This window comes from Urocampus carinirostris, chromosome 9 (genome assembly GCF_059441175.1).
Source record: "Urocampus carinirostris isolate Australia breed hairy pipefish chromosome 9, RoL_Ucar_1.0, whole genome shotgun sequence".
Lineage (NCBI taxonomy): Eukaryota > Metazoa > Chordata > Actinopteri > Syngnathiformes > Syngnathidae > Urocampus > Urocampus carinirostris.
In genome coordinates this window covers 12,379,292-12,393,581 of record NC_142357.1, presented here as the reverse complement: position 1 = coordinate 12,393,581, position 14,290 = coordinate 12,379,292, and the positions used below count along the sequence as shown (strand labels likewise).

The 14,290-nt window shown below is 44.4% G+C and overlaps 1 protein-coding gene across 3 annotated transcripts in view; it reads right to left on the bottom strand.

Annotated features, from left to right (window-relative positions):
* Positions 1-2,371: 2,371 nt before the first annotated feature.
* slc49a3 (solute carrier family 49 member 3) overlaps positions 2,372-14,290 on the bottom strand; it is a 33,003-nt gene continuing 21,084 nt past the window's right edge. For 2 of the 3 annotated variants that reach the window (XM_088344558.1, XM_088344559.1), the window contains exons 8-11: positions 11,190-11,342; positions 10,688-10,845; positions 10,501-10,604; positions 2,372-2,730 (exon numbers count right to left, since the gene is read on the bottom strand). In XM_088344558.1, the coding sequence (XP_088200684.1) occupies positions 2,567-2,730; positions 10,501-10,604; positions 10,688-10,845; positions 11,190-11,342 (579 nt within the window). In that variant the 3' untranslated portion in view covers positions 2,372-2,566. The remainder of the gene's footprint in view (positions 2,731-10,500; positions 10,605-10,687; positions 10,846-11,189; positions 11,343-14,290) is intronic. The other variant, XR_015851406.1, reaches the window with a different exon arrangement.

The window sequence follows — 14,290 nt, the reverse complement described above, 5'->3', positions numbered from 1 at the left end:
GTATTGTGGGTATACCCAAAACATGCGTCTGCTCTGACTGAAACCACATAATTGTTTAGATAGTTATTGTGGTCACGCCATGTTGCTGTGAATGAAGAACAGTGAATTACTAAAAAAGAAACTTGATAAATGTTCCTAAATCTTTTGAGTTCAAACAAATCTTATGTGTTCACACTTTAAGACTTTTAAAAATTAGATTTAAGAAATTTGATTGCCAATTGAAGCCTTATTTTTAGAATAATGAATTCAATGCTTCTAAAGACTTTTTAAGGATCACCGAGAACCTTGACTTGAAATGTTTTTCGGTAAAAACAAGCAACATTCATTTGCTCAACGCTTTTTCTCACTTACAACCCCTAGCAAAAAGTATGAAATCATCAGTCTTGGACAAGTACTCTCTTCGACATTTAATTCTGTAGAACAAACTCGGATAAAAAGCAAGAAAGAATAGTATAGTTTTCAAACGTGCAACTCCTTGGCATTCAGAAACACTAAAATAAATGAGTAAAAAAGACTTTGTGGTAGTCAGTAAATGTTACTTTTGTAGACCAAGCACAGGAAAAACAATATGGACTCATGAAAAACAGACAAATAACAATCAAAACATATGACTAGTATTTAGTTGCACCACCTTTGGCCTTAATGGCAGCTTGCAGTCTCTGAGGCATAGACTTGATGAGTGACAAACAGTATTCTTCATTAATCTGGTGCCAACTTTCTTTGATTGCAGTTGCCAGATCGTCTTTGCAGGTCGGAGCTTTGCTGTAGACAATTCCTTTCAATTTTCACCACAGGTTTTCAATTGGGTTGAGATCTGGGATTTTTGCAGGCCATGCCATTGACTGGATGTGTCTTTCTCCAAGGATTGCTTTCACAGTTTTTGCTCTGTGGCATGATGCATTGTCATCTTGGAAAATGAGTTCATCATCCTCAAACATTTTTTCAATTGAAGGAATACGAAAAATGTCCAAAATGGCGATGTAAACTTGTGCATTTAATGCAGATTTGACCACAGCCATCTCCCCAGTACGTTTGCCGGACACCCAGCCCTATATCATTAAGGACTGTGGGAATTGTGATGTTTTCTTTAGGAAGTCCTCCTTGTAAATCTCACCGGAACGGCACAAAACAAAAGTTCCAGCATCATCACCTTGTCCAATGCAGATACGTGACTCATCACTGAAGATAACCATCATCCAGTCTTCCACAGTCCACGATTGGCTCTCCTAAGCCCATTGCAGTCTTGTTCTTTTTTGTTTAAGCGTCAACGTTCGTTCCCTTTTAGCTTTCCTACATGAAGATTTTGTTTCTTTTCGGCAATTTTTCACAGTTCTGTCACATACATTGACTCAAACTTCCCCCCGTTTCCTCCTCATTTGTTTTGTTGGGCATTTTCTGTTTTCAAGACATTTGGCCTTTAGTTGTTTGTCTTTGGCCTACCAGTACGCCTGAATTGAACATCCTCCCCATGATGTTTGTACTTGGTGCAAATCTTTGATACAGCTGACTGTGAACAACCCACATCCATGGCAACCATACGAGCAGAGTTACCCTGTCTTTGGTCTCAAGAGGCATTTCTCTTGTTGGAGCCATGATTTTTGCCAATCCACTAGTCCAGGAGCCCTCCAAGGTGTTAAAACTGCTCTGTTTTAACTGCTGACCAGGGTTGGGTAGGGTTACTTTAACTTGATTACTTACAATTACTTTTGTATTACTCCAATACCAAATATGCTAATAAAAGACAAAAGAAACTAAATATGAATAAAATTATGACTCACAACACGTGGCAAGCTTTCTCTCCTGGCTCTGATCTCTGGCAAAACTAACATAAAGTGCGACAGAAACAAAATGAAAATAAATCCAAACAGCTTGCCAACATCATTTTTGCCGTTCCATGTATTCCGTTACTCCTCAAGCCTGCACAAAATTTTGTAATTTTATTCATATTTAGTTTCTTTATAAAAGTAACATTTACTGACTGTTGCAAAATTTTTATTCATTTTAGTGTTTCTGAATGCCAATATGTTTACTTAAAAATGACCTTACAATTGTTTCATGTTTGTGAACGGAGTTTTTTGTACAGAATAAAATGTCTGAGTAAGGGCTTGCCCAAGACTGGTGACTCCATACTTTTTGCTAGGGGTTGTTAGCGTCGCAGGGGTGATGGAGCCCATCCCAGCTGGCAGTGGACATTTGTATTTTTATCTGTATTTCTTCTTCTTTTCTTGTGTGGTTTAATTGGTCCTTTTACACACAAAACAATCCGAATGAACATTTTCTCAATGTTTCCTAGTTACCCGGTACCAAAAATAATTCAAAACCTTTTTGTAAACGTATGAACAATAAGAGCTCAACAATGTAAACACACTGATTCCATCCGGGTTTGTGTTTAATTTAAAATGTCATTGAAATACTAAAAGGACAATTAAGATACATGTCTAAAAACAGATTTTACCCAATTGGACTTTTTGGTCATTTGTTTACATTCAAGTTTGCTTTGAAATGAAACATCAAGTGGTTACTTTGCAGAGAAAAAGAAACCAAAGCGATTTTATGTCAGTATGGGTCACGTGTCGGCGCTCGCTTGGGTAAGAGGCTCAACTGTGGTGTCTCTCACGCGCCCGTAGGTGGCGTCCTCCTCCGCTTCGAGGCGCTTGTAGCGAGTGCGGAAGACGATGATGAACGTGCACGTGAAAAGGCTGGTCAGCACTGCCAGCGCCATCATAGACACTGAAGGATCAATCAATACAAAAACAACAAAAGGAAATTTTGACAAATATATTTAGAAATATTTTATGTATATCATTATGTACATTGGCTTGCGAAACTATTTGTCCTCCTTGACCTTTTGCCACATTTCATACTTCAAACATCAAGATATAAAACTGTAATTTCTTGTGAAGAATCAACTATAAGTGGGGCACAATCATGAAGTGCAACACACTTTATTGGATATTTTAAACTTTTTTTTACCAAAAAACAAATGTGTCATTGAGTTAATACTTTGTAGCGCCACCTTTTGCTGCGATTACAGCTGCAAGTCGCTTGGGGTATGTCTATCAGTTTTGCACATCTAGAAACGGATATTTTTGCCCATTCCTCCTTGCGAAACAGCTCGAGCTCAGTGAGGTTGGATGGAAAGTGAACAGCAGTTTTCAGTTCTTTCCACAAATTCTGAATTGGATTGAGGTCTGAACCTTGACTTGGCCATTCTAACACCTTGATATGTTCTTTTTAGTGAACCATTCCATTGTAGCTTTTGCTTTATGTTTTGGATCATTGTCTTGTTGGAAGACAAATCTCCGTCCCTGTCTTAGGTCTTTTGCGGACTCCATCAGGGTTTCTTCCAGAATGGTGCTGTATTTAGCTTCATCCATCTTCCCATCAATTTTAACCATCTTCCCTGTCCCTGCTGAAGAAAAGCAGACCCAAACCATGATGCTGCCACCACCATGTTTGACTGTGGGGATGGTGTGTTGAGGGTGATGAGCTGTGCTCCTTTTACGACAAACATAACGTCTTGCATTGTTGCCAAAAAGTTCGATTTTGGTCTCATCTGACCAGAGCACCTTCCTCCACATGTTTCGTGTGTCTCCGAGGTAGCTTGTGGCAAACTTTAAACAACAATTTTTATGGATATCCTTTAGAAATGGCTTCCTACTTGCCATTCTTCCATTAAGTGCCAGATTTGTGCATTATACGACAGATTGTTGTCCCATGGACAGAATCTTCCATCTCAGCTGTAGACATCTGCAGTTCATCCAGAGTGATCATCGGCCTGTTGGCTGCATCTCTGATCAAGTTTCTCCTCCTACGAGCTGGAAGTATGGGGGGACAGCCCGATTTTGGTAGATTTGCAGTGGTCTGATACTCCTTCCATTTAAATAATATTGCTTGCACAGTGCTCCTTAGGATGTTTCTTTCTTTTTGTATCCAAATAAAGCTTTAAACTTCTCCACAACAGTATCTCGGACCAGCCTGGTGTGTTCCTCATTCTTCATGATGCTATCCGCGCTTGAAACAGACCTCTGAGACTATCACAGTGCAGGTGCACTCATACAGAGACTTGATTACACACAGGTGGCTTCCATTTATCATCGTTAGTCATTTAGATCAACATTGAATCATTCAGAGATCCTCACTGAACTTCTGGACAGTTTGCTGCACTGAAAGTAAAGGGGCTGAATAATTTTGGACACCCACTTTTTCATTTTTTATTTGTTAAAAAAGTTTAAAATATCCAATAAAGTATGTTCCACTGCATGATTGTGTCCCAGTTGATGCTTCACAAGATATTAGTTTCATATCTTCATGTTTGAAGTCTGAAATGTGGAAAAAGGTCACAAAGTTCAAGGGGGCCAAATAGTTTCGCAAGCCACGGTACTGTTAAAATGTACTGTATATCTTGCAATTTGTTTCTGCTAATGTTATTGCACTACTTTTCATTGCACTTGTTAAGATACACCATTCCACCCACAGAAGAAGTAATCCTTTCTCGCTCCCGTATTTTTTAGGGGATAGAATAATACCGGAGTGGAGAAAACAACGATCGCTCGAGATTAATGGTAACCTATTACCTTCGTCCATGATAAATCTACGCCTTCAGCACACTTTCGCTGAAAAAAACACTTAGGTGTCTTATCAGCATGATTGGGTTGTAATGTCTAAGTGATAGCTTAATTTATTTGGCTGTGTGCTGTCCATTGACAACATTTTTAACATAGCAAGCTTAGCGGTCCTTGCTCGTCGCCCTCCAAGGTCGCATTAAAGTGCTACATACGATTAGACAAACTTACTCTTAGATTTTGGGGGGTAGACTTTTGGTTGTCTCTTTACCCAGCTCTCTTTATCTGTCTCTGTATCCTTGTAAAATCTTTTTTTTTTTCATGGGGTCCCTGGAGAGTCTGCTACCTTTCGTGTCTACACTCCATATTTAATGCTTATACTATGTGCATAAGGCACTGCATGGAGGCTAAATGTAAATGAAACACTCTGGCAATGAGAACGCCACTGTGCCCCAGTGTAGTGAAGGTGTAATTGCACTTTATTTTAGCAATTGAAAAAATAAAAAAAGTTCCCTGAGGTCTAACGTTCTCGCGCCCTCCTTTATGTAGCTTTGCACCCCCCCTGGGAGGCCCGCCCCACTATTTTAGAACCAATGCCCTGTAGTGGGTTTTACATAATTCACCCACGGAACCATTGTTTAGTTAGCGAGTTCCTAGGGGGACTCTTAATTCGGCCGGCTCGAGCCACTCTGGTGTTTGTTTTGTGATTGCAAGTTTAAATGTCATTAAAGCAGCTTTTGTTGGCACCTTTGTTTGACACTCTGCCTACGACTCCCGTCTCTGCTCGCTCCATTGGTGACCCCGACGTTAGTCTCGTGGAAGTTTCCGAGGCTGTGCATAATACTGAGCATACCGTCATGGCATAGGCGCCCGTTCTCAAGCTCCCCGAGTTCTGGGAGTCATCGGCGTTAACGTGGTTCGCACAAGCAGAGGCTCAATTCGCCCTGCACGGAATCACTAATGATGACTCTCGCTATTACCACGTGGTGTCTGCTTTGGGGAGCTCAACTGCAGCCACAGCGGTGAGTTTCATCACATCCCCTCCTGAACTGGATAAATATAAGGGACTGAAGGCATATCTCCTCAGAATCTTTGAACTGTCGCGTTCTGAGCGTGCTCGACGCCTCCTTGCTATTCAGGGCTTAGGAGACAGTAAGCCATCGGATCACATGGAAATGATGTTAAACTTGCTTGGCACCGAGGAGCCAAATTTTCTTTTCATTGAATTGTTTCTGCGTCACATGCCACCGCATGTCCAGACGGCGCTTGCGAATACAACCATTACAGATCCGCGTGCATTGGCAGAGGAAGCGGACCGGTTTTTCCTGGCCACGCATAGATACATACATGAGGTGCTGGCCCCTACACGCACCTACACACCATCAAGTGCGACGCCCCCAGCCAGCAAGGCACGCGCGGCCACTGACGATCAGAAGGTGTCAGGTCTGTGTTACTACCATGCACGTTTTGGGTCCAAGGCCAAGAAGTGCCGTCCCCCTTGCACCTCCAACGCGACGGGAAACTTCAAGGCCTGCACTCTGTAGCGGCCGTGAGTGCAGGCGCAAGAAACCGGCTACTGTTCATCCGGGACGCCATCTCCGGCCAAAAGTTCTTGTGTGACACCGGCGCCCAGAGGAGCGTCCTCCCTGCCAATGTGGACGATGTGCGGGGGGGAACACATGGACCTCCATTAACTTCTGCCAATGACACCCCCATCCGCACATACGGGACACGGACAGTGGACGTGTGTTTTGGGGGTCAGCAGTTTACATGGGACTTTGTCACTGCGGATATTGCTTTTCCTCTTCTTGGTGCAGATTTTCTGTGTGCCAATGGATTACTCGTCGATGTGAAAAATGGCCGCCTCGTTGACGCATTGAATTTCTCCTCTCTCGCGTGTGTCCGCGACAAAGGGAATTTTGAGGGTCTGTCCAGCTCTCTCTTGGACGGTGATATTTACCACCGGCTCCTCGCTGAATTCCCCAGTCTGGCGAAGCCCACCTTCTCAGCCTCCACGACCAGACATGGGGTTGAGCACCACATTGAGACCAAGGGGCCCCCTGTTCATGCCAGGGCCCGACGACTCAATCCAGACAGACTAGCAGCTGCTAAATCTGAATTTGCGAACATGGAACGTCTCGGCATCATTCGCCGATCAGACAGCCCCTGGGCCTCTCCACTACACATGGTCCCGAAACCAGGCGGTGGCTGGCGCCCATGCGGGGACTATCGCCGCCTTAACGAGGCTACCACGCCCGACCGTTACCCAGTCCCGCACATTCAAGACTTCTCTGCATACCTGGCGGGCAAACTTCTCTTTTCCAAGGTGGACCTAGTGCGGGGATACCAGTGCATCCCTCAGATATACCGAAGACTGCCGTGATAACTCCATTTGGGTTGTTCGAATTTCTCAGGATGCCGTTCGGACTGAAAAATGCCGCTCAGTCCTTCCAAAGGCTGATGGATTCAGTGCTCAGGGACATGCCTTTTGTGTTCGTCTACCTGGACGACGTCCTTGTTGCCAGCTCCTCAGAAGAGGAACACTTGGAGCACCTCAGAGACCTCTTCACCAAGCTCAGTCAGCATGGCCTGATTATAAATCCCGCGAAATGTGTTTTTGGCATACCCTCCATCCACTTCCTTGGGCATCTCATCACCAAGGATGGGGCTTCCCCCCTACCGTCTAAGGTAGAGGCTGTCTCTACCTTTTCTCTGCCGCCAACAGCACGGGGCCTCAGGGAGTTTCTCGGCATGGTGACATTCTACCATAGGTTTATTCGCCGAGCCGCTGATGTCATGCGCCCACTCTAGGAGGCCCTCAAGGGTAGGTCACCCAATCAAGCTGTTGAATGGACCGCTGAGAGGACCAATGCATTCGAGGACACAAAAAACGCGCTGTGCCAGGCAGCCATGCTGGCTCACCCAGCTCCCGGAGCCCCAGTCGCACTGACTACAGACGCATCAGACCTAGCAGTGGGTGCCGTGTTCGAGCAGTGGGTTGACAATGCTTGGCAGCCACTCGCCTTTTTTAGTCGCCAGCTGGTCCCCAGAGAACGTAAATACAGTGCATTCGACAGAGAACTACTTGCCATCTGGTTGGCGATCCGCCACTTCCGTTTCATCTTGGAGGGCCGTGAGTTCATCGTCTTTGTTGATCATAAGCCTCTTACGTTTTCCATGTCCAAGATGTCCGAACCGTGGTCCGCCCGCCAGCAGCGCCAGCTGTCATTCATATCGGAATACACGACTGACATCAGGCACATTGCTGGGAAGTCCAACGTGGTTGCAGATTGCCTGTCCAGAGCAACCATCAGCGCTGTGCAATTGGGGCTTGATTATTCCAGTATGAGTGTGGACCAGGCTTCAGATAACGGCATCCAAACGCTCAAGAGCTCAGACACTGGTTTGCGGCTGAAGGAGGTTGCGGTCGGAGACTCAGGGGCCAAGCTTTGTTGTGACCTCTCCATGGGTTGGCCTAGGCCGCTTGTCCCTGCTGGCTGGCGTCGGGCTGTTTTTGAGGCAATACACGGCCTGTCTCATCCTGGCAGGAAAGCATCCATTAAGCTAGTGGCCCAGAAGTTTGTGTGGAAAGGGATGAGAAAGGACGTCAGGGACTGGGTCGACTCATGCGTGGCATGTCAACGCACCAAAGTGCACCGTCACATCAAGGCCCCATTGGTACCATTCGCCATCCCCGAACGGAAGTTTGACCACGTTAACATTGACCTGGTGGGCCCACTGCCCCCTTCACACGGTTTCACTTACCTCCTGACGATGGTGGACAGGACGACCCGTTGGCCTGAAGCAGTTCCGCTGACTTCCACCTCAGCTGTCGATGTGGCCCGGGCGTTCATCGGCACATGGGTCGCCCGTTTTGGACCCCCTGCAGATCTCTCATCTGACAGGGGCGCACAGTTCACCTCCGAGGTGTGGAACACGGTTGCCGAGAGCCTGGGAGTCAAACTTCACCGCACCACTGCCTACCACCCCCAGGCTAATGGGTTGTGCGAGCGGTTCCACCGCTCGATGAAAGCAGCCCTGCGCGCCAGCCTGACCGATGGGGACTGGGTCGATAAGCTACCCTGGGTCATGCTGGGACTGAGGACCGCTCCCAAAGAGGACCTTCAGTGCTCTTCAGCTGAGTTGGTTTACGGTCAAGTGCTGCGGGTGCCAGGTGATTTCATCCCAGACCCAACGACACCCTGGGCTGCATCCAGGGAGAAGTCCATCTTGCAGGGCACTGCAGGAGCGTTTGTGCCTATCCCCACATCGCGACACGGCAGGCCAGTTTCACGGGTTCCCTCCAACCTGCGCTCGGCTGGTTTTGTTTTCATTCGCCACGATGCCCACCGCGGACCATTGCGCCCTCCTTATGATGGACCGTTTAAGGTCCTGCAGCATGGTGACAAGACCATGGTCGTGGACATTGGTGGTAGGCCAGAGACTGTCTCCGTGGACAGGGTTAAGCCTGCCCACATGGATATGTCCAAGCCATTGGAACTGGCCCAAGCCCCACGGCGCGGCCGTCCTCCTGCGACACGACCCTCCGGCCCCGTGGGTACCCACTCTGACCCTCCGCCCCCAGCACCTGTGGGCTCTCCAACTGAGTCCACAAGCTCTCACCCCCCCGCTGTTCCAGCTCCTTGTACCCGCAGTGGCCGGGTCAGCGTCCCAACCAGGCACAGAGACTTTGACTATGGGTGAATTCTGGGGGGGCTTGTGTAGTGGGTTTTACATAATTCACCCACGGAACCATTGTTTAGTTAGCGAGTTCCTAGGGGGCCTCTTAATTCGGCCGGCTCGAGCCACTCTGGTGTTTGTTTTGTGATTGCAAGTTTAAATGTCATTAAAGCAGCTTTCGTTGGCACCTTTGTTTGACACTCTGCCTACGACTCCCGTCTCTGCTCGCTACAGCACTATTCTTTCATTGGACTATTATAACTTTTGCCAGTCTGTAAGCACTATGTTGTAATTATTTTTGCCTATTTATTCTGACAGTGTTTATTCTTAAGTCTTTGTTACCGTATTTCCCAGACCATAAGGCACAACTAAAAACCCTACTTTGGCCACAAATGTGAAAGTATGGCTTTTAAGCCAGTGCACATTATACACCCCAGATCACAGCGGATAAGATTATTGGTATGCATTATCATACAAGGTATTATGGTAATACAGTTTTTAAGCAATGGTTGATCAAATCAATAAACATTGCTGACCTATATTGCAAATCGTTGTAAGCAACAGGAATTGAACCCAATCAACGGTGGTGAGACTGCCCACACGTTACCACAAGACCACCAGTGGTACAAATTACATACATCAAGGCATCAGACTTCATCAAACCATCACATTTTACAGTGCCACAACACTGATTTGCAGAGTGCGTACAGATAGGTCAAATAGTCTCGACACTTCTTCACAAATGAATTTAGAGAATGGAGGAGAGTGAAGGTCTTTCAACAAAATACTATACAAGCTCTTTTAGGTATGCATACATATTAAACCAATAAATTATTGACACAAAAGTGAATACGTGGAGAAACTTTATAACCTCTTAGATTCTACTATGCAAATCAGTGTTGTGAGATTATGTGTAAACAAATAGAGTGATGTGAGATAAGCTCTAATGCCTTTTCCATGTTATATGTACCACTGGTGGCCTTGTAGTATCGTGTTGGCGCACTCATCACCATTACTTGGGTTCAATTCCCATTGCATCCAATGTTTTACAAATCGAGATAGTGATGCATCTAAGCCTTAGATGCCTTATATTCTAAGGCATTACAGTAATATGTACCTGTACATATTAATTAAGACTGTAGTCCTGATTAAATGTGCCTTATATTTCGGTGAACCTTATAAAAGGGAAAGAAATATTGCAATAGACTCTTGTATTGTATTTAGAAGGCTAAGAAAAATAGCCCTTATACGTTACCCTTCCAGCTCTGAGGGGCAAGCCCACAAGTGGATCGTGGAGACTCAGCAACCGGCGTGGCTAAGGACTGAAGGAGGACAATGTAGACAATGGAAAAGACTTGTCTACCAAAATAAAGAAAAAAGACATGCACTGTGATTTAACAGTAAATTTGGAGCAGATTCCTCCTTCAGATCTAAATCGGTACCCTGATATGAAGATAAGTCCCGCCGAAGTGGCCTCTCCCACCGGGTATGAACATTCCACAGACAGCTCCATGACGACCGGGAAAATGGAGAAGCCGAAGAAGCCGAGGAGAGAGCACACCGTCGCCACGGCGATTCTCTGCTGCTGCACCTGACACAACTGAAGCGGATTCGGTGTTTAGGACATGTAAAGCAGTGATATCAAACTCTTTAAGATCTTAGGCGGGCCGGATCAATTTGGCATTTGAGGTTTTAACCGATTGTTGAGCTTTACACCTGTACCAAATCACCACACTATACAAACTCAACACTGCCCTCTAGCGGTTAGAGAGAGAGCATTTGGTTTGCATTTATTTAAGAAATCATAACTTTTGATAGAAATGACCTAGAGACTCGCTTCTCTTTTGACTAATTTAAAATGATACAACGGGATCCAGCTTTCGGGCCGTATGTTAGACATATCAGGTGTAAAGTGTCTGTGGGGGTTAAAAGAGGGAAACTCACCACAGAGAAAGCAATGCCTGCCAAGGCCGAGATCGCCATGTTGATCTTGACAGCCTCGGTGAAGTGTTTGGTTTTGTCCACGTAAAGACCGACTAAGGCTGCACCCAAGATGCCAAACACAATGAATAAGGCACCGCACAGCCCTGCAAAATTCTGACACAATAATATGACATGAGACACGACATTTGCTCTACTTTGTACTCAGGGTTTAAAAACTCCATACATTAGGTTGGATTGAAACTAAAGCGATCTGACTCACAGGTTTATTAGTTCAGTTCAGTTCAGAAGATGTATTGTCATTGTCAAAGAACAACAAAACTTTGTTTGGAGCATCCAGTCATTCATTTACAGTTAAAATAAATTGCAAAGATCCATGAAATAAATATTGAAAATAAATAGATAAAAAAATAATACCCATAGATAACATATCAAAAGTAAAAGCGCAGACATATCAGACATAACTTTCGAGGCAAAATCAGGGAGTAGGTTCGGTGCCTGCATTTGTGGGGACATAGCTATCAATCCATCCATCCATTATCTGCACTGCCTATCCTCAGTAGGGTCGCGGAGGTGCGGAGCCTACCTCAGCCATCCTTGGGCAGTGGGCAGGGGACACCCTGGACTGGTTGCCAGCCAATTGCATGGCTGAACATAGCTCATTTTCTTTGAAGTAATCACAGAATATTGGTACGTACACATGCCCCTTGTCCATGCCAAAAACAAGTATCTGCACGCTACCTGATTTCTGTGTTCTATCACTCACAATGGTTTCAGAAGATCAAAGCAAGGAAATACAAAATGCAGGTTTGAACCTCCAATTCCAAAAATGTGATCTATCTGGCTTCACATGAAAAAGCAATTGTCCCATGAACCTAGTAGCGAGTTGAGCCACTTTTGGCAGGGACAACAGAAATCAAACGTTAACAATATTTGGTTACAAGTCTTTCACAACGCTGTGGAGGAATTTTGCCCCGCTCCTCTTTTCAAAATTGTTTCAAATCTGCCATATTGGAGGGCCCTCGAGCATGAACTGCCTGTTTAAGGTCACACACACCACACAATCTAAATTTTTTATGCCTAAATAAATTGAATCAACATTTCAAAACTGCAGTTTGTATTTCCTTCGGTTGTCTCTGCGGTTGTCTTGTGAGTGACAAATATGCAAAAAACACAGAATTCAGGAAGGCACACTTTATCACAGCACTGCAAAATTAAGGAGTTTGATGTTCAATTTCTTTAGCAACACATACTGTAGTAGAACGCTCATCTTGGGATCAAGAGGTCATAGGTTCAATTCCCGGCTCCGTTGTGTTATATGTCGAAGTATCCTTGGACAAGACACTAAATCCCTAATGCCCCCAATAGCAGGTAATTTCCTTGCATTGCTGACACTGTAATCGGTTAGTTAGTGTGTAAAAGGGATAAGTGTGAAGCACATGGCAAAGCGCATTGGGAGGTCTTCTTTGACTTGAAACGCGCTACATAATTGCAATTACATGTGGGATATTTTGTATGCACTAGAACATCTTTTTTCATTAAAAACATCTCAGATTTTTTTTTTGCAAAGATAAAATTGTGCAATTTCACGCGTGTGCCCTAGCACAATGGATATTAGTTTACAGCAGGATCAATTCATTCTTGAAAGTGGGGTGCTTCGTTTGAGGTGCCCTTAAAAATAGTTTACGGTAAAATATTTTCTCTATTAAATATGTGTCCAACTGAGTTCGAAGGGCCCTTATGCTTTATTTTCTATCGAGCATACCTCATTAGGTTTGAGGAAAGGGAGCTTGGGGGCAATGTTCCCTCTAAGCTGCGTGTGTGTGCAATTGCGCACTACCAGAGCTTTTCCGCGCACAAGAAAATCTAGCCAGCTCACAAAAATGAGGGCTCAAAATTGCTAATTAAAAAGCGAATTAAGTCAAAGTTACAGTGCATGAAGGTACAAATACACGGGTTCTCCTGACGCTGTGTTCTAAATGCGGCATTTTGAAGTCAATGTAGAAGTAGAACGCTGTTGGGTAAGATCAGTAGTTTTTCGAGAACCGGCTTCTTCGGCTCGGCTCACCAAAAAGAACCGTCTCTTTCGGGTCCCCAACGGCTCTTCAGGTTGTTTTTGCTTCTTTAATCCCTACACGACCAAATCAAATATTATGTAAAATTGTGCACAATATGAGTTAAAGGAAGGGGGGGAAAGGGAACAAAAAAGAAAAAAATACCAAAATGAAAAAGTATTGAAAAGCTGAGAAAAAAAAAACGAAACAAAGGGAGAGAAAAAGAGAAAAAAGAGCAGGAAAAATTCAGAAAAAAGCCAGAAGAAAAGAAAGAAGCAAATAAAGGGAAAAAAGGTAATTTATATATATATATATATATATATATATATATATATATATATATATATACTAGACTGTCTCAGAAAATTAGAATATTGTGTTAAAGTTCTTTATTTTCTGTAATGCAATTAAAAAAACAAAAATGTCATACATTCTGGATTCATTACACATCAACTGAACTATTTCAAGCCTTTTATTATTTTAATATTGCTGAATTTGGCTTACAGCTTAAGAAAACTCAAAAATCCTATCTCAAAATATTAGAATATCATGAAAAAGTATACAAGTAGGCTATCACCTGAATCATCTAATTAACTCGAAACACCTTGCGAGGGTTTCCTGAGCCTTAAAAACACTCAGCTTGGTTCAGTAAACTAAATCACTGCTGATCTGACTGCTGTCCAGAGGACCATCATTGATACCCTCCTGATGGAGGGTATCAAAAAAGAATTTTTTTAAAGAGCAGGCTGTTCACAGAGTGCAGTTTCAAAGCATATCCACAAAAAGTCTGTTGGAAGGGAAAAATGAGGCCGGAAACGCTGCACAACCAAGAGAGATGACCGCAGCCTTAACAAAATTGTGAAGAAGAGCCGCTTCCAGAATTTGAGGGAGCTTCAAAGACAGTGGGCTGAAGCTGGAGTCCAGGTATCAAAAGCCACAGTTCACAGACGTGTCCGGGAAATGGGCTACAATAGCCGTATTCCCATGGTCAAGCCACTTCTGAACTCAAGACAACGGAAGAAGCGTCTGACTTGGGCTATGGAGAAGAAG